The sequence below is a fragment of the Dermacentor silvarum genome, chromosome 1 (genome assembly GCF_013339745.2).
Source record: "Dermacentor silvarum isolate Dsil-2018 chromosome 1, BIME_Dsil_1.4, whole genome shotgun sequence".
NCBI lineage: Eukaryota > Metazoa > Arthropoda > Arachnida > Ixodida > Ixodidae > Dermacentor > Dermacentor silvarum.
This window is the reverse complement of record NC_051154.1, coordinates 167679544-167700559: the sequence shown is the minus strand read 5'-3', so window position 1 is coordinate 167700559 and position 21016 is coordinate 167679544. Positions and strand designations below refer to the sequence as shown.

The 21016-nt window shown below is 42.3% G+C and overlaps 1 protein-coding gene across 1 annotated transcript in view; it reads left to right on the top strand.

Moving 5' to 3' along the window:
- LOC119436376 (DENN domain-containing protein 1A) overlaps positions 1 to 21016 on the top strand; it is an 87562-nt gene that overhangs the window by 3731 nt on the left and 62815 nt on the right. The window contains exons 5-13 of the mRNA XM_037703200.2: positions 7279 to 7386; positions 11267 to 11336; positions 11440 to 11535; positions 15015 to 15068; positions 15557 to 15618; positions 15840 to 15938; positions 16681 to 16731; positions 17313 to 17358; positions 20354 to 20455. Of these exons, the coding sequence (XP_037559128.1) occupies positions 7279 to 7386; positions 11267 to 11336; positions 11440 to 11535; positions 15015 to 15068; positions 15557 to 15618; positions 15840 to 15938; positions 16681 to 16731; positions 17313 to 17358; positions 20354 to 20455 (688 nt within the window). The remainder of the gene's footprint in view (positions 1 to 7278; positions 7387 to 11266; positions 11337 to 11439; positions 11536 to 15014; positions 15069 to 15556; positions 15619 to 15839; positions 15939 to 16680; positions 16732 to 17312; positions 17359 to 20353; positions 20456 to 21016) is intronic.

The following is a 21016-nucleotide window of genomic DNA, read 5'->3' as shown; positions in this document are numbered from 1 at the left end:
CTCTAATGACAAAAAAAAAAATATATATATATATATATATATATATAAATTGGGTCTAAAAGCACAAGGTGTTAGCTGAAATAATCATTATCACTTATACTTCTGGAATTTTAAACTCAAGTTATGCATGGTTTCCTTGTGATAGGTTATGGAATAGGTAATGAATATACTGTTCATACAATTTTTTTTTTCTAATTTGATATAAAAGATCCTCATGTCATCGATTTTCATTATTGCTTCTACTTGGGTGCTCTGCATCTTTTATATAAACCAAAGTAAAAGCAATAATGAAAATTGGTAATTGTCACAATGTTGAATTATATATCTGTATAATTCAACATTGTGACAATTTCATAATAAAAGGCATGATAGGAACAACTCTTTTTTGCCCATCTGTAGTTTCCATGTGATAGCCAATACGAGAAAGCAGCCCAGTAGGGAGCACTCGCACATGCAATGGAGGCAAAGACACTAGCCTGAGAAGCTACTCCCCTGTTGATTTAATGCTTGCATTTCATAAGAGGGAACATTGCTTTTACTGCTCTGGTATCTATTGTGGAGTTCCTGCGGTGCTAAAATTAAAATTCTGATGAGCATCAACTGGTTGTTGCGACAAACATTTTAGTGCCTCTGTATGACCGCACTAACATCACTCTTCTCAAAATATGGAAAATAGTTCGTGTATTCGAGTTGCTGCAACAGATAGCAGGATAGCAACTATGTCGCTGCAGATCTAGCAGCGTATGTGATGACTTTCGACACAGCAAGAACTAAGGATGATGAATGGCTGACTAGTAGGTAAAATCTCTGACCTGCCATGGTTGCTTAGCGGCTATGGTGTTGTGCTGATAAGCAAGAGGTCACTGGATCAAATCCCGGCTGCGGCGGCCGCATTTCCATGGGGGTGAGCTGCAAAAATGCCCGTGGCTTGTGCATTGGGGGCACGTTAAAGATCCCCTGGTCGTTCCCCCACTGAGGCGTGCCTCATAATCAAATCATGGTTTTGACATGTAAAATCCCAGAATTCGGAATTCAGCAGGTAAAATGTCAAGGCAGATGGGACAAAATCTCTTCTCAAGTATTGTTACTGACAGTCACTATTTTTTTTTAGATAGGTTTGGGAATCTTCATGTCGTCTGGTCGTAATAATTTTTTGTGATGCATTGGCATTTGACAAAGTGCAGCCAAGGTGTTAACAGTGACAGAGCAAGTGGCTTGTAGGCAACCTCTTTAGTCAGTTTGCATGCTTTAGCAACCTTGGGAAGAAACCTGGTCGTCTGACACATGTGGCATGTGCCATGGACTCGCTAAAGAGGTCGTCCTCAAGCTACACAGTCTTCTGTCATCGATTACAGCTGCACTCCACCTTTTAAGTGCTGCTACTGAAAGGTGTCAAGGGATAAGAGATTAGTTATAATGCTTCTCCAGCCTATTGCAGTGGTGGCGTGCATTAGTGCACCGATAGTAATTAACAAAAAGCAGCTTCTATTTCTGTCCCAATAAATTTGTCAATTATTCAACCTTTATTTTTTTTTTTTTTCATTCATGGGTGAAATCACTGCATTCTATGCATGAACCGCTAAAATGAACAGCTGTGAGTTGGAGTTCTGGCTTGGCACTACATCCTGCCCTGTTGCCCCTTTCCAATTTCTTTTTTAAATTAGTGTATAGTCGACATTATTTAGACTATTCGTTCAAGCTCCACCGGGCCATACTTTTTTTTATTATTCATATTACCTATGAATATGAATTATTTATTCATATTACCTACATCATATTATTATGATGAGCATTGCGAAGGGGGGGGGGGGGTTACAGAAAAAATGCAATAAATAAGGCATAAAAAGAACTACATAGTAGGAAAAAACAAGTAAATTTGTACATTGGAAGGGAAATAGGAACACTGGTAATCATAAAAAAAGATATATTAATACAAAGTCAAGAGAACATACGAAGTTGCAATTGGTCATGAAATTTGGCAGAATCTTTTATTGAAACAATATCATTTGGAAAGTTATTCCATAGTGCGATGGCGCGTGGCAATGCAGAATTATTGAATGACTGTGTGCGGCCAAAAATGCACCTGAAGCTGTGATGATTATGAAGTCGACTAGATGTGCGAGAAGGAATTTCAAGTGACAAACAGCTGGACCAAGAGTTATAGAAGTATTTATGAAAGAGGCATAGGAAGGGCAATGGGAATCCAAGTCAGAGCGGCGGGAATCCAAGTCGGGAAGGGAAATATCACGTTTAATTTGGGTAATGCTAGATTGACAACTGTAATTAGAAGTTATAAAGCGGGCAGCACGATTTTGGATGGATTCCAATTTGTCTATTAGGTACTGTTGATGAGGAGACCAGATCGATGAAGCATATTCTAGTTGAGGGCGTACCAATGTTTGGTAGGCCTGTTGTCGAATGGTAGAGGGGGAAAGGTGCAGATGACAACGTAAAAACCCTCAAGTTCTGTTAGCTTTAGCGCATATCTTCTCGATGTGAGTACACCAGGAAAGATTAGTACAGAAATGAACACCAAGATATTTGTAAGTAGAGCCACGAAATAGTAGAGAAATAGTAATAGAAAATTGTAAGTAGAGCCAACAAAATTAGTTTGACTTAAATGCCTAACAAGCATGGTCCGGAGGACTTTCACACATGCTCAAATGAAATGTTGGGTCTATTTAAGTAATGCCAAATTAACGAGCACACCGGGGGCTTGAGCCCATCAATAACCTTATTGCTCATTGCATAATGAAAATCTCGGCCCAGGCAGCCTTGTTGTGTTGATGTGTCATAAGAGGGTTTATGGGCAGTTGCCTACATCTGAGATCACATACAGCAAGATGCCTGCAGCTTAATGGGTCTGCATCTGCCACTATAGCCGCAAATATGACGTTTATTGTAAATTCACCTCGCACCTGTAACATATACAGTTCAATGAAAACAATTTTTTTTTCTCCATTGCTTTCCTCGGCATCATTGTCTATTGGCATCCTGTACTCGTATGACATTGTGTTTTATCTCACTTAATTTTTAGCAGCATCAACAGCATAGCGGTAAGGAAAGGACTGGCGACTGAAAACATTTGGTTTTTCGCTTCAGTCAACTTCATCCTCTGTGGATGTCTTTTTTAACTTAATGACCTCCATGTAATCAGAAAGCAGATGTGCCATTTGTGCACAACCAGCAAGTTTTTTTTGTATCTGCCTGATGGATTGCCAGAGCCATATAACATTGAGCTTGTGCGGGGGCAGCCCTAACCAGTGATATAAGTGCTAAATTTCCTTGGACCTTTTATTTTTCTATCACTGCTATGCCAGCAACTGCATCACCTGGAAATATTATAATGTGCTCCTTTGTTTCTTCTTGCTGAGAAGATTACTATCGGGGCTCCAGAATAGCAGCAGTGAGTTTTGTTTGAAATGCCAACGGGCTAACGAGATAGAGCTGTTGGCCCCTTTTTTTTGCGCTCTTTCCTTGTTTATTTTATCATGACTGTGCTTATAGTCTAGTGATAGTGCTATACTGATTATCTGGTGACTGTGTTTTATATTTGATGACACAGTAAATTGATATCACGAAGTGGCTGCTGTTCTCCTTGTTACTATACTAGTTGTTAGAATAGAGAAGCTCTGGGTGCTTGTAGGGGGAGCAGAAAACTGAAAATCAGAAAAACAGTATCTCTCGTTGTTTGCCTTTCTTTTTTGTAAACTTCACATACTGCACCATATCAGATAGCAAACAGAAAAAAGAAAGGACCCTACTGGCTGATTACTTGTGCATCTCCTCAGCACTAAATAACTTGTTACTTTGTTAGATAAGCCTGTCCAGAGCCATTTGTACTGGTTGCTTTGACACATTTAGCAACATTGACAATTAAAAATGTGCATGCTATCCAGTGTAAATATGGTATTGCCTTACCCATCTGGGAGTCTAGTTTTGCCGTCCTACCACCATTTGAACAACTTCAATGAGTAGTACACTGCCAGAGACTCGAAACATGCCATGAAATTTGCTAGCCACCAGGCTGCTAACTGCCCCTTATAACCACAATAAGCAGTGAAATAATCAGACGCATAAAAGCCCTTCATTGTTTTCTTATTGCTGCATAATCAAGTACTCTGGAAACATGTAATTCCGTATTCTCTCAGGATTCATATGCTGAAGTTGAAATGAATACCCATGGCTAGCCTGTTCTTGGAAATATTTATTGTGAGCACATTCCTTTTCAGTGGGGCTTGTGTCTTTTATTCTCTAGTAAGGCAGATTCAGTATGAAATAAGACAAAATTATATTAAAATGCGCATTAGTTACAAGAATTTTGCAAGTCCTCAACTCTGTGTATGGTATAACATATACCTTAATGTTAGCAGAACAAAATGTAAAATGCAGGTTCAGTTACCATTTGCAGCAGCCGCATTTCGATAGAGGCTCAATGCAAAATGTGTTAAAGGATCCCAGGTGGTCAAAACTAATCGGGGGCCTCTCCACTATTGCATCACCATAGCTCCAGTGTTGTTTTGGGGCATTAAACAATGTGACTCAATCAATCAATGAAATGTAATTGACAGTCTTTAACTAATTATTCACACATTGGTGTAAATTGTTTTCCACCTTTTTTTTTTGTGTTGCTTAACCCATTGCATGTCAGTACTAGAAGTGCCCATAAGAAAACAAAATAAGTTGGTGCATTTTCATCCGTAAGGCGAGTTGTACTTGGAAAACAAACTTTATTTGATTTGTTCAACTGTTTCATGATATACAGCATGTTCCCAAAAGGGAACAATGGCGCAAAGTGTATAGGTGTCACTTTTTCAGAAAGTTGCAGAAACCAGTTCGCATCACTTGTGGTAAACACTTGAACAATGAATATGCAGGGGCACTTTGCACACTTTGCACATCATTCTGGTGTTTATTGTGCACTGCCGACAGCGGCTTTGCTTGCCTAATGGCACCACATGATGACCAGTGCCTCCCCTGCAGTGGAACTAGAGGGCTGCAATCGGGCCTGGTCACTCGCGAGAAATCATCTGCTTGGTCAATAGGCCTCATACCACTTGTCTTGTAAATTGTAACTGGTCAAGTTTTGGCTCATTTCCAAGTTCTATGTGAAGTCTCCAAGCAGCTACACACAGTGTTACTAGCAAATTGCTCAGCAAAGGCCAATATCACTTCTTGCCGTGAATGCATGGGCGATAGTCGCTAATAAATCGGTCAAGAAGGTCAACGCCTCTCATATGCTTGTTGTATTCTTGAATTACTTTCGGCTGTGGTATGTTTACCCTCTTTCGCTCCTTCTGGCTGTAGTGGCTGGCAGTTGCTGCCGGGTGAATTGCATCGTAGTTTGTGGCAATGCCAACATACATAATGTTTGATTTCGCAGCGAGGATTTCACCATCACACATGTAGTCAAAGGATCCTCAGTTTCGTTTGGAAAGTTCTTTTGAATCTCCCATGGGGCACCTTTTCAATCGGTTCTCTCTCTCAGTTGTGGTTGCTCGAAGCCCTCGCACTTTCAGCTCTTGTAGCAGAGAGTGAGATGTAAAGAAATTGTCCATGAAAATGATGTGGTTTGGTGGGCACTTCTACACATTTAAGTGCATTCATAACAATGCGCGTTCCTAGTGGCTCTTTTACGTTCTCTTGATCAGCTTTTCCGCTGTAAACGTCAATGTGTAAGGGGTAACCTATTGACGATGAGAAAATCCATAGCTTGTAGCCAAAGTGTATCAGGTTTTCTTTTATAAAAATTTTGCAGCTGTGCCGACCAAAATATGGTACAATTTGCTCATCAACACTGCGATTAGTGGAGAATATTCCAAACTGTTAGAGCGAAGCATTGACTAGCCGCAAAAGGGGCTGAATCTTCTACATTTTGTCTTCTTTTTTGAGGTTTGTACTATCAGCGGCATGAATGTATTTCTTGATTTCACGAAATTTGGCGCGACTCATTGTACCCGATACAAGTGGTACACTGAGATCATCAGCTTTTGACCAGTAAAGGTCTGTACAAGGAAGCTTGTGGTAGCCACTGAAAAATAAAATAGCTACAAATTGACAAACGTCTTCTTCAGTCAGTTCGAAGCTATGATCATTCTGCTGTTGCACATAGTGGTTCGATTCTTCAATTATCAGATCAATAATTTCCTTTTTGAACAAGTAAATGAATAGCTGAAACGGGTTTTCGTCCACTAATGTCCACTAATTCGGCATGAGTCACCCGCAAGGGCTTTCCCTCTGCGCTGCCCATTGAACTTCTGTACTTAGTAGTACGCTTCCACTTAGGGATCGCTTCGGCTCGCTTTTTCGCCTTTGAATGAACTATTTCATCGTCATCATGTTCGTTTTCCTCTGTATCTGAAGTGTGCACCTCTATTCCACCTGCGCAATGTTGGCGACTCCCTCTTCTTCATCTGTGAGTACATCATCCGCATTTGGCGGTGGCAAAAGTACAACATTGACTTTTCCCGAAGAATCATCCTTGAGGACCATTTTCACAGCTTCCTCAAGCATCAAAAACTTGTGGCGAGGCATCTGTTGGGTGGAAATGGTCATTCATCAAGTCAATGTCAGCTATAGCATCAGCGGAATACATGCTACCGTTTTGTGCTATTGTTCCCGTTTGGGAACATTCTTGTTAGCGCGCTGGTATTTTTGCCATAATGTTGCATAATTAAACTTACGCGTAATGTCATAGTTTCGGGCACATTAGAGAAAACAGCTGCACTAAAATTTGCAAAATAGTTACGGCCAACTTAGCTTGAAGCCTTCGTTTTCGCTCCTTGCAGACGGGACGGTTTGGCGGGAAAACTGCCATGAAGTTGTAACCGCATGATCGAAATATGAAACTACTATCGGGTGATTCGTTGCTATGGTATATAAGTTTATCCTTTTTAAACGTGTGAAGTTTTCATTTTAGTATATTTCGAAAATATATACATATATACGCTTGTGTTGTGTCATAAAATTAAGCTGTGATTTGTTCCCAAATGGAAACAAAAGTGGCCAGAAGTTTCTGCTCAGAGCTGCAGCAGTACAATGAACCTAGCAGTAGTAAAATAAGGTCTTTCCCTGAAAAAAAAAAAGTTATAGCTATTAGGGCTCTATAGTTAGTACAACTAGAAAAATGTGGTTTATTATGAATATGTATACGGGCAAATGTTTGGAAATTATGGAGAAGGAATTGCATCTTTAGTAGATTGCCAAGCTGTTAACCAATCTGAGGACACACAGTTGATATGTTTGAAACTGTAGTCACATGCTTTTCATTATTTCTAGTACTGCAGTGCAGCACTTCAGCTTTGTGTTGACGAGCATTGACAGCAAGTGGACGTTCGGCTATTGTCGTCATGCTCCCAACTCTCAAACCTGCTTTGTGCTTCTAAGGTGAGCTGCATCATGGTGGCTATAATGTGCACGTAGTGTGCGTAGGTTGTTTTGGTAAAACTTCAAGCTGTAAGAAGGTGCATTATTCTTAGAAGATAAACAATGTGTGTCAGATTATGGTGGCCCAATTTCATAAAAAAAAGAAAAAAAAAAAAACTTACCAGCAACAGTTTATAAAGGCAAATAAAATGTTTTAATAATTTTTCGAAATTATCAAAAACATGCCTATGTTTTCCATAACAATATTGCAAAAGCAACAACACCAACTAGACTAACTCTCTTCTCAAGAATGTGCTTAATTGTTTCTTAGACATGTTAGACTTGTATGTCATATGTTTCTAATCATCCTTGCCTAAAGTAGAACAAATAAGGCACGGTAATAATTGATAGCTTTTTTTTTTTTTTTAGTCCCCATGCATCAAATAGAAGCTCTTTAAGTTGGATTCACATGGTGGGCCAAATTTCGTGGATGAGCATGACATGGCTCAATAGCAACGAATTGCACTTCCAGCAGCTTATTTGCTTCGTCCGTGTGTGTGGTGTGGCGTGATTGGGCGGCACTGAGCCGCGTAATGCTCATCTGTGGAATTTATTCCGTCGTGTGAATCTAGCTTTATGTGGCAGCTTATGTTCGCATTATGAATATCAATGCTGCTGGGATATCAGTTGCAGGGATATCAGGGAGTTTTAGCAGTACCCCGTAGGTGAACTATAACAAACTCTTTGGATTGCTTTTTAAAGGTGTCATTATTAATATAATGCCATTTAGTATTTATTTAACTTCTCAGCCTTTCTATCTCTAGTTGAAGGGAGAATGATCATTTTCGAAGTATTCTCAATCAAAATGAGAGTAAAGGGACCCAGCAACACTTTTGGACTATATAGTAAACAAAGCTGCTTAGTTGCTATACAATACTGTCATAAACACCTAGCTTAATATTATTCCTGTACTAGAAGCAGGGAGCTTTCAGTCACATTCAAGAGAGACCGTCTACTTTTTTTTCAACTTCCTGAAATCCCCACCACTTTTCCTGTTTATTCCAATAGACTGATAAGCGGGATGGCTATTGGCCAGATTTATGTATTGATGTCCAAGCAGTGTCTCTGGCAGAAGCAAAAGTGCAGAAATATCACTGACAGTGCGGTGCTGTCATCTGGTTAGACATGATGATACCATTGTGCCAATTCTATGATCTAGACCAGGCGACACATGGCGTCAATGTCGCGCTGATACGAAAGCTTGGCACGATGTTGGGTGGATCATGGCAAGCACAATTCTGCTTGGATGGGGTGGCATAGCTTCAAGCTCAGTTCAAAGCAAGACGAGGCCATGAGGTTGTGGCAGTGGCAGCATTACATTGCTGATAACTTTATTCATAGAGGGTGCATTCAAGAGTATTTGTCACAAAAATATTAGTAAGGGTATGCCTTTTTGCATTTTGCATCTTTTATAAAAGCTGCTGCAGACCCCTTAAAGGGCCCCTCACCAGGTCTGGCTATTTTGAGCTGACAAGCATAGTGCATACAATGCGTGCTAACGATCGTGTCTGCTAAGTATTAGATTGCTGTGTGCCGCGGAAAAAGCTGAAATTTTAAACCAAATGCCGTTTGCCCTTCTCGCGGGCACCTCGCTCACAGCCAGAGAGTGACGTATACAGTGGAGTCTCGATGATACGAATCTCACGGAGTCACGAAAAATATTCGTATTAGCCGAAATTCGTATGATCGAAACGCAATTAAAACTAGCCAAATTAAGGGGGGACACGGGGATCAGATTGCGAAAATCGTGAGAAAAATCGATTTTTGAAAACCACGCGTTTCGGTATCTGCAACGCCTAATCTACGCTGTATCAAAATGGTATGGCTGAAAACGCACTAAAAGTGCCCGAAAAAGATTAATTCGTCAGTGCGCAGGGTGAGAAAACAGCTTTAAATCGCGCAAAATCACCGCAGTTCACGGAGACATATCTCGTATTTCCCGCCACCGAGCGCCGCCATCTTGGTATCGTTTGAAAGCTCAAAGTTTCGCCGTTCCGCTTCTCAATTCGTCCGGCGTCGCCATCTTGTAACAAACGCACAAACACAAAAGAAGCGCGGGTCTGCAATAGGTAGTCACACAGGCCCTCCGATGAAAGCGGGCCTCCGATTGGCTGTCGTGCTGAAAGGCGTCTCTCCATTGGTTGCTGCTGTGACAGAGGCAAGATGGCAACGGCAGTTGTCTGCTTCGTAAACCACGCCGGTGTCTTCACCTGACACGCAGAATTCAGATTACTGAGAGCTCCCAGGTTAGTGATGGATCGTCGCTCGTTGGAGAAGAAATTTTGGACGAAGCACTCTTCGGAATACGGAAGCGCAAGCCTCCTACGGCAAGACAAATACGGCGATTAGCGGGAGAAGCGGAGGAGCACCCAACTGAACGTGCCGCGCTACCTTGCACTGTGGATTACGTGCCGCACTATCTTGCACCGTGTGACTCAGGCAGCGAAACAGACAATCGCCCTGTGCTATTGGCACCGATAACGCAGTCGACGGAAGATGCGCCAACGGAGGCTCCCGCGCCTCGGCGTACGGCCACGCGAATCAGCCGAGATCGTATCTCGGTAGACATAGCTCGCTGCGACTAGGCAAAATGGCGCAAACACAAAGAACGCGGCCCGAAGCACAGCAGCCACCCCATCCGGCCGATGGCACGCGGAAAAGGAGGAAAAGCACAAAAGCCACAAAAGCGCGCTTCAAACTCTTCGCACCCAGTCGCGGCCTCCGCGCTGTCCGGCGCCGCGTCCGCGCCTCCACACCAAAAGAGAAAGGGAGAAAGCGCGTGCCTGCGCGCTGTTCTCTTTCGCGGCCGTCGGTGGGGCGGCGTTTATTTGTATCAACAGACGCGGGTCGAAAATCGATTCGTAACAACCATTCTCTAGCACATTGCAAACTAACGGGGCTCGGCCGGGACCACAGAAAAATTTGTATCATCCGGAAATTCGTATTAGCCGTGATCGTATCATCGAGATTCCACTGTACATCGCAAGTGCGCTATGTACATTGCCGTTCTGCGACATCATTCTCAGTCACCCGTGAATTCGAGAATTATTCAAGGCAACATCAGTTATTTGTTTAATCTGTTGCTTCAATATACGAATTAAAGTTTAGAGAAATAATAAAACACACAAACCGAATGCCTGCGTGTTTTCATTTTATTTCATACCGTACCAAGAGAGCTAAATGTACTTCTGTGTAGTCTGCTTTTTCCCTTGTCGTTTAGTCGCGCATGCAGAGGACGAAACTGTCATTTTCTGCTGTGTTCCAGCCTGTGATCATGCTCTGTGATCCGTTTATGTCTACATCAGTGTTCGTGTAGCACTGACTTATACCGCTAGTCATGTGTTCTCGTGCACAGCGCACAAAATCTTGCACTGCATGAAACGAGACAAACGCAACAGCTCGCATGCGACACCGTCAGCGGAAGTGCGCCACGCAGCAAAAGAGCGAGGAAAAAAAAAAAGAAGGTTGGGCCCGTGGCGTATGCATCACGCGACCCTCAAGCTCTGGTATGGGAGAACGCAGGGAAGGAATTCTGCTTGCAGAGGCTAGACTGGGCAAGTGGGGAGAGTGTCTATGTTGGTGGCGAAGCTCACCTCCTGAAATCGTGGGTTCGTGGCACTGAAATACTTTTATCGGCTAATAGTGAACAAATTAAAAAAATTCTTGCGGTAGAATGCTCCTTAAAGGGCACGTAACAGCTTCCAGCATGTAACCAAAATTTTCTATGTGGCCTGGTGAGGGGCCCTTTAAGGAAGATCATTTAATTACTATGTGATTCGTAGCACTTGGTTATGCCTCATACTTCTGTTTTTGCACTTGATCATTATTATTTTCCATCTAGCTACTTGCCCTGGCATGAAACATTTTACAAGGTGCTCAACCAGATCGCGGAACTAGCCAACAAAAAAGATGTAAGCAAAGATTTTTCTCTTGTTTTACTAACATTGTACTGCCACTCTGTAGATTTCCCACATGTTTTACTCATGACTGTCATCATACCACATTCCTTTGCAGTCTAGTCTGATGGGTCACTTCCTGGAATCTCTCTATAACACATCAGTTCCCGAACCTGGATTTCAGCTAAAGGTTGTGTACGACACGGACAAAAATGTAAGTTTTTTTTTCTTGCATATTTTTTTTTCCCAGCATGAAAGCCAAAAGGACACAATTCTTGATATGTCACATGAAAACTTGTGATAATAAAGGAATTCCATGTGGGGCTTGTACGAGCTGGGAGTCGTGGCCTCGGAGTCCGACGTCAAACTGCGGGTCGCTCTCTAGCCTACGCCACTGCTGCGTCTCAAAACAGGTAGCTGGCCTACGCCACCGGGGCGCCACATGAAGGCTAAGCGGGTCCACGCCGTCGTCTGAGCAGAGTTGACGGGGAGGGTTGCTTCTTTCGTGATGAGTACGAGGTCGAGAGGTAGGGTAAATGGAACAGGGGGTTTATTTACATTGGAAAGGCAAACTTATTTACAGGACATGGGGATGCACGTACTGGCTGGAGTATGGAGCACCGTACATTGTTCTCGAAGCATGAGCTACATGATGGAGCTGATGGGAGAGCCCTAAGCTACATCTCTCATGGAGAGCAGTTGGGAAGAGCACCTGCTACATCTCAGTGCAGATGCGAGTGCACTCGATGAGCCGCAAAAGTCCGCTTAAAAGTCCTCTGGCTAAGCTGCTGTCCCACCTTCCCCCAATCGGAGCGTCGAGAGTCACCGAAGGGTCCGCATTGAGGGCGAGGGTGCGCATAATCCCCCGGCGCCTTTGTTCCCTGAACACATTCGGAGAGGTGCCCTCGAGCACGCACTGCTCACTCCCCCACAGAAAGTAGGGGACTCGCGTAGACAGGCGGCTTCGCGCTTGACTTGAACTGGCATGTCTGGGTTCTTTGGAAGGGCCAGCCATCGACGGGTTTGTCTGGAGAACGGCCTTGGCGGCTAGCGGGTCTGTCGAGCGACCGTGAGAAAGCGTCATAGAAGCGGTCCTTTTCCAAGAGTTTCTTGCTCCTAGCGTCGTGGTCGGCGTCCGAATGACATCTAGTAACCACGTATTCTTTTAAACATGTATAGACTAGGTGTCGCTGCTGAACTTTCCCGTGGGACGTTTTTCAGCTTCCCGAAGCGATTCGTGACGGGCAATTAGGAGATACTCCAAGTTCCCTGTCCCCGCTGGTCGCCGAACGTAACAGGCTTTATGTGGTGCTTAGTGACATGCGTGCAACTTGAACAAGATATTAAATATTTTCATCACTCCTCTTACTATACATTGTATGAACTAACAAATTTCTTTAAATTAGTGTTTAGACACAAGAAGGGCACATTAAAAAATGCCCGTAGGTTGACATGTTGATATGTAGACTTTGCGCTTACTGAAACCTTCACAGGGTTGTTTGTAGTCTGCATGTTTTGGTGTACTGTGGCACCATGGAGCCAAGCACATGTGGCTTCAAAACACCATTGCCCAGTTGTGTCTGGCATAGAGGAAAAGGAAAACCTTGTGGTTGAGCTGATGCTGAATGTGTTAGATATGTGAGGCCCATCAGCGAAGGCAATACTCCACTTTGGCCTCTGCGTCTCATAGGTGGCATACGAGATTGGTTGTTTGCATTTTCCTATGACTTAAGTCTGGCTTTTTTTTTTCCTCTTTCCTAAATCTACCCTGTTATTCTATTCTCTTCCTTTCTGCCTACTTTCCATGAGTTGAGGGTGATGGCTCATTGCCTAGGGTTACAGTGACTTTGTTGGGACTACAGTATGTCTTATCGCATTATCTTGTTGATTTTGCACATTAGCAGCCGATGCTATTGCTGAAAACAACTGCAGTGACATGAATCCGCTCCACTCTCTGTCCCTGAAAATAATTGTGTGTGCAAACAAGGTCATACTTACGCAGACAAAATTCTTTGCTCACTCCTCTCAATCACTTAAAGATGCTCCTTGTTGCAAGTAATGTCACCTACACTGATGCAGGATATCTCGCTGATAGCTAGAGTACTAGATTACTGCGTTAACCCTTCATTGATGAGTGTTGCCTACAGGCAAATACCAGAAAAAAAATTTTCTTGCTTAGTTTCGGTTGCACAAAGTTTGTGGCTAAATGTCTTCGGCCAACACCTAATGACAGGCAGCAAGTGTAATTTGTTGGTATAAAGCAGGAACACAGGACAAGGAAGAAGTTGGGCACGCGGCTCGCTTTCTCTTGAAAGCGTGGTCAGAGGAGACAGACCAATGCATAATCTTCAGCTGGAGTGGCGTCACACACTTGATGTAAAGCAAATGAAATAATGTACACCCATGGTTCACATATGACGAGCAGCTGTCTATACAAATTCCAAACGAAGCCATAGGTGGCTTCGGGTGAAGCCCACTTCTAGTTTTCGGCCTGTAGTATCCCCCAATTGCTCAAAAAGCTTCTGTAAAATATTTTTTCTTGTCATTCGTTATGCTTATTCTTGATGTGTTTTGCCCTTTTAGATAGAAAATGAACATTTTTTGGGTGTATATATACATGTTCTGTATATACATGTTCTGTCATTAAATGGTTAATAGGGTGGACGTAAGAACGAAAATTAACATCTGGGGCTTTGTGCTGAAGGTGTAATTGCAGCTAAGCAACCTGCACACATCAGAAAAAGCCTACATGCAGCTATTGCATGAAAAAATTATATATATAAAAGTAAATGTTTATAAGAGCTATTGCAGAAGGTGCGTATACTAGTATGTATTGTTTTAATCATTGTAACTGTGATGCTTGTTTTCACACCAGGAGAAATGTTTGTCATTATCGATAAGAGGCATATAAGTGGCCTCTCTTGTAACACACTGCTCACTCTGACGAAGGCCGTGCCATGGCCGAAATGTTAGTAAAGATGCTTTTCCTTCATGTGCCAATTATGTCCTTCTGCTAAACTAAAACTCGGTCCAGATCAACTTTTTCTTATATATAATCTATATATGTATATATATATATAAATCGTATCATAACAAGTTAACAAACACAGACACCAAGGAAAACATAGGGAAAATTACTGGTACTTACTAAGGGAATTAAAGAAATCATAAATTAATAGAAATGAAAGTGGATGACAAAGCAACTTGCCACAGGTGGGGAACGATCCCGCATCTTCACATTACACGTGCGATGCTCTTACTAATTGAGCTACTGCAGCGCCGTTTTGCCATCCACTTTCTGGGCTATTTATGATTTGCAACTAGAAACTAACCCTGGGAGTGTCGGGCGTCACGAGTACTACATGATCTTTTGGGGTGAAGGCAACTGGTCAATAAACCCACATATGCTACCTGCAGGCATCAATGTTGCCGGATTCGAGACCCTTGTTATGTAATGAACAAGAAGAAAGGAAACCGAGGAGTCCTCGGTTCTCTTTTATCTCGTTCATTATATATATGTGGTAATGCACCAAGAAAAATAGAAAAGTGCACTGTATGCACCTTTGCAACATGATTATAGCCCATAAACAAGGTTTACATTTCCAAAAAAATGCTAATAAAAGAATGTGCTTTTCCTATAGACAGTGGTCGTATGCCTTTCTGTGGTGTGTAACACGAGAAAAATAATTTCAGCCATTTCAGTGTGCCTGCTCAGATCATACAAAGTTGCCAAGCATTCCTGAAAATGTGAGTCTATTTGCTGTTCAAACTTTTCCTACTAATTGCAAGGTAGTCTTTCTTAGTTTAAATTAACTACTAATGTTCGGAGTGTTCCTTAAGTATTTTATCAAGATATTTGTTTGAAAGTTAATGAGAGACGAATAACTGCAATTTATTTCGCACTTGAGGCTTAATTTATTGAAGAATTAGCCTGGGGTGAAGTCAGATATTTTAGGAAATAATCTGCACTCATGGCAGGCCTGTTTGTGCAGCTTTGGCCGGCACCCTTTTTTTATGCTGGTAGTGTTTTATTTGTGCTGGCTTTCTTTCTCTTCTTTTGTTTGGGGATCTTGCCGCAAAATAAAAAAAAAATGGACAAAAAGGGGCATGAAATAAACAGGGAAGGTTTCTTTCCTAATAGGTGTTGCTGTTCAGGCTAGTATATTCTAAAAGTTCTCTGTTTCCATATCCGAGACTTTTCTCTTTGAAACAAGCCTTACATTCTCTCGTTTCAGAGAAATCTGACGGAATACTTCAACGCAGTTGATGCAACAAATATGATTGTGTTATTTGCAAGGTATGCTTTTTTTGTCTTCATCTGTATCTACAAGTTTGCATCATTTCTCCATTCCACCATACCTCAGTCTTTCCTCAGTTTTGGTGAAACTGTTCTGGCTCTGTTCCTTTTGTATTATACACAGAGTTGTCTGATAATGGTTTTTAAGATATGTAGTGTGTTCAGTTTACTGTGCATTGATGATGAAGCAGCTCACACGTTTGCCCTTGTTGCTTGCGTAGCATGCTACATGAGCGAAGGATTCTGATCACCTCAAGACGCCTCAGCAGGCTAAGTGCCTGTGTTCAGGCAGCAAATGCTCTCATTTATCCCATGGAGTGGTGAGTAATGTGGATTGTTTGAATTTGTAGCGAAATAGTCTTTCCTGGTATGCAAAGAAAACTTTGCTGTGTACATGATTTGTGGCTTCTTTACACTGTACATTTAGAGAATATGTGTAGTGCTCAGTAAAGACGCAGGGTTTCTATAAATTAATTTGTTGAATTTATTTGTTGTTGTTTTTACTCATTCGTCATGATGAGGTTGAGCCAGTCTTTAGATGTATGCTGTGAATGAAGTAGTTTTTTTTTTTTTTTTCCAGCTCATAATTTCTCTTTAAACTGTGTTGCCATCCCTGAAAGTGTGACTATTTCCATTTGAATAGTATTCCTTTAAAGAAAAACCTTATCAACTTATCATACTTTACAAAGTTTAATGTCTCAGAAGCATACATACAGTACCTAACTGTTGTCAGGTATTACACAAATAAGGTGGAACTCTCTAAGCTGAAAATTTGTGGACCTTTGTTAAGCTTCCCATAGACGCAGTGCAAAAAAAACAAAAACATACTGATTAACACAAACTGTTTTGTTCGTGCATATACTGGCATTAGTGCAATACTGGCATTAGTGAAAGCATTGCTTGGTTGCTTGATTGGCTCTCAACTTCAAACCATGGATGTGGTTGATGACTGTATAAAACGTGTACTTTGTCCCTGCTGACTGTTTAAAAATATTTTTTCTTTTCTCCTTGGAGTCTCACTGTTGACTTTTGTCATCACTGTTCTTTTATATTTTATTACAGGCAGCACATATATATCCCTGTTCTTCCCAATCATCTTCTTGACTACCTCAGGTTTGTTTAAGTACTTTCTACTCACCATAGTTCATATTTTTGTCGGCAACAGTAATGCAGTTTAAGCTGAAAATGTTGGTGTAGTATTGGAGCCTGTTCAATTACTGGAGTCAAGATGAATGGTCTTTAATACAAATTTTAGGCACACATGGATGGCCTTTTAATTAATGACAGTACTTAGTTCTTGGCTGAAACTGCCATAATACTGTTTGCTTTATATCTTAATCAACTTGAGTATTTTTTATGCAAAAACTGAGCAACACTAGTGATGATACTGGTCACATCAGCACACCAGTGAATATTTCTTGTGTTTCTATGCATAAAGCTTTTCTTCCTGCTTTGTGTAACATTGTCACCTTTTTACTTGTTCATGAATGCACTGCACTTTCACTGTGCTTTACATGCATTAACCGGGAGATGTTTGCGGCAATGCCAGTGTGGTAGCGTAAGGGGCAATAGCAAATGGTGAAACGAATTAAAACAGCACATAATTTGATTAGAACAGTTATACTGATCTGACTTTGGTGTTATAGAAGTTCATCCAGCGTAAATGTTTTTTTTTTTTTCCTTTTTTTTTGCAGTGCTCCAATGCCATTTCTTATTGGTGTTCCTGCAGTCACACTAGCAGTGAGTAAATAGTTTTTCTTTTCTTTTACTGTTTGTGTCACTTTAGAAGTTGTGTTAGCCATATACCACACAGTATAGTCCACAAAGGACCCTGTGACAAGCTACATCCTCTTTAGTCAGGGTGCATGTATTTGTGCATTTAAATTTCATCAGTTTTTATCAGCAACATTGCAACTTACCATGATTACTACATACTGCGCGCAATATGATGCACCATTTGTGGAAAAATACTTTGTAAGAGCATTGTCCCAAGTGACTTCCTAACTCTTTCAAGCTGAATGACATGCATATGCTGCATGTTAGGTGAGATGGGCAATTTATCGTTGATAGGAAGTGCTTGCTCAATCGCAGTGGGCTCTCAAACTGAATTTTTAAACAGTACACATTGTTTTTCAAGGATTAACAGCTATTTGTACTGACATGACAGACGTTCACGATTATGTTGAGCTGCCATCAAAACTGGAAATACTCAACTACACCTTAAATCAGTCGTATGAGTCAATGTGACATTTCCACCATAACACAACAAGGTAGTGGCAGTACTAATAGCACTTTGGTACTGAAACATCCAGGCGCCTTATAAAGAAAACCTTGTTGCTAGGTTGCCTCCAGATTGATTATTTGTGATTACTTAATTCTTTTCCTGGAGGGTGTAATTTATCTGGGATGTTGTAGAATCGTGCATATATACATATAGTGTTTTTTTTTTTTTGTAGTTATAAGCAAATAATTCGTGCAGCTATCAGTGTTTAGTGCCTTTGTTGTTATTGTCATTGCTGCCACTGCATAATTGCACTAACCTTTTGCTTGTTCCCAACTCTCATGTTACCACCGGTCTGCAGCTTTATTCCATTCAAGTTCCACACGCACACACGTGTGCACTCACACTCTCTCTCTGTATGAACTCAACTCTAGTGAACTTAGAAATTTTGTGTAAGGCATGTTGAGGCGGTGAGTGAAGTTTAGTCGATAATGGGGAATCACAGCAGCAGATGACTGCAAACTTATTGCTATGTAAGATAATCGATCAGCATTGAATTGCTGCAGAAAGTGCCGCAATGCCAAGGCTGCCTTTGTTGTGCAACCTGGGACAGAGCTGCACGATTTCTGCTGGGCTTAGGAAAATCTTAATATTTCTTGGTCCTCCATTACTAACACTCACTAGCAACTTCTATTACAGTTAAACCTGGATACAACGAAGTTGAAAAATTTCCGAAAAACGGCGTTATAAAGAGGATTTCGTTATATGCAGGTTCGGCACGAAAATTCGCAAAAGAAACGCTTACCGTATGTATTATCTCTCAAGATTTTCTTCCAATACTCTAAAGTTGCAATGCACAAAAAAGTCCCAGTTTCACCCGAAAGGCGAAGCATCGATTGCGACAGCAAATTAGCAGACGAAGTAAGGATAGTACAGTCAGACCTCGTTAACACGTACCCACTTAATGCGTAATTGCGGTTTAAACCTAGTCGTGAAGATTCCCCCATCCAGCCCCCATTGAACCCCATGTATTGGCTGACCGCTTAAGCCGTAGTCGCTCATTGCCCACCAAACGGTTAGTGCGTACTATTTTTCTTGTTCTACATGCACAGGCACAAAATCGGCAAAATCTCATGTGCGCATACGTTCGATTCTCGAGTTGCGACGCCCGGACGACAGTCGCCAGCGATAGTGAACTTACAACATGGCCACCATGACGTATTTTCTGCTTGTACAGCTGTTGCCGATTGCTGCGCACAAAAGCATGGCCTTCAAGATATGTTCCCGGTAACGCGGAGAAGATGCCGGTAGGGGGGTGCGAATTCGCTGTCCCCGTCGGAGTAGTAACCGCGCAGAAGCACATTTTATTGCGAAGCACATTTTGTGGCGGTCACCGTGGATGTCACTTTGAGGTTCCGTGTAAAGTCCAAACACGGCAACATCGTCGCCGTACGCTGTGTGTGCGAGTGAAAGCTTGCGAGATTCAGCCGACTAAATCTCGCGCGTGTGGAGGGGGGGGGGGGAAGCGCACTTCCGCGCTAGGCACGGTGGGGGAGGCGTTTACTTCGGCGGCGGCCGCTGTATCTTGAAAGCGATCTGCGATGTGGACAAAGTGTGCACCCGCGCGGGCTTATCTTCAAAGCGAACTGCAGACAAGGTCAATATCTTGCGTTTCTTCGTCGAAGCACTCATCCTTGGAATGTCACACCAGGTACTGGATGCATAGACGCGTGTCGTTTCGCACAAGCGCGAGGCGTCGGAAACGAAGAGCGAGCGACACGACGGCGTCGTAGCGTCATATAGTGTCAACTAGTGTCAGGTTAGTGAAGTGAAGCGCAGAGACTTGCGCAGTAACCAGAGTGGCGCTGCCAGCGCGTTGAAGAAAAAAAGTTTTTTGTTTTTTTTCCTTCGGCAACATCAGCAGAAAAAGGAGAGTGCCGGCTTGGCGGGCTAGGCCAGCTGCAGCAAGCGGCGGGATCAGGTTTGAATGAAGGGAGGGGGAAAGGTCACGCCCGCGGCGGCAAGATCGCCGGGTTGAGGGATGCAGGCCTGCTTTGCACTCGCACGCACGCACACGTGCGCTCGCTCTCGCCTCGCAGTCGCCGTGAATTCGAGCGCGCCAAGCGCGCTGCCGCCGCTTCGCATTCCGTCGTGGCGGAAAAGGTGCTTTCGGTTGCTGCTCGCGAAAAAATGCCAAAATTTGGGCCGAAATTTTTAAGTTGTCGGCGGGGAAAATTTGTTATTTCGAGGGGGGTCTCCCGCTGCCACTTCGTTACATAGAGGTCTCAAATACATGTGCTTCTATGGAGTAATGGCGGGGAATAGAAAAAACTTTGTTATATCTAGGAATTCGTTATATGGAGGTTCGTTATAAGCAGGTTTAACTGTACTAACATCTCCACCACCTAAGTTGCATCTAGTCATTTCACACTTGATGTGGGAAGTGCTGTGACGTTGGGTGCATTTTCATTTCCTACTCTGGCAAATAACTTGACGTTTGCTGCTGAATTCCAGAGGGTCTCCAAAACTGAGCTTGGTGAAGTGGTTATCCTGGATGTTGACAACAACAAGGTTGAAACCCCCTTCAAGGACGTGGAAACACTTCCAAGTGAAATTGTGAGTCGCATATTATGATGTGTGCAAATTGACAAAAGTATTGTCTGTAAAGCATGTTGCGCCCTTCGTGATTTGGATGACTATACAATATGTGTCATTGCCCTGCATACGAAGGTGCTGAAGAATCCTTAGCCTGACTCACTGCCACAAACTTAGGCAGTATATACCTTTAATATGATGACTAATCAATCTTCAATATTGAAATGCAGAATTTTCCTTACATTTTTGGGAAGCACAACCCAGTTATGTTGGTGTAAAATAAAATTCACTCAGCTGCTTGCCATTCTGAATTTTCACGGCTTTTTATAAAAAGCTAATAGAAAGCTCGACAGGAGAAACTGCGCGAAAAGACAAAGGACAAGAAGGGGAACACACACCAGCGCTGACTGACGACTGAATTCTTTATTAAAAAAGGAACACAAATATATACGTACCTAAAGAAAACAAAGGTACACACAGCCAAAAGCACATGCAGCACGATCAAATATGTCTCAACCTTCCTTTTTCTAGTTTTTTATATTCTCCTTAGGCTTGTGCCTGCTGTGTGCGACGACTTTAATA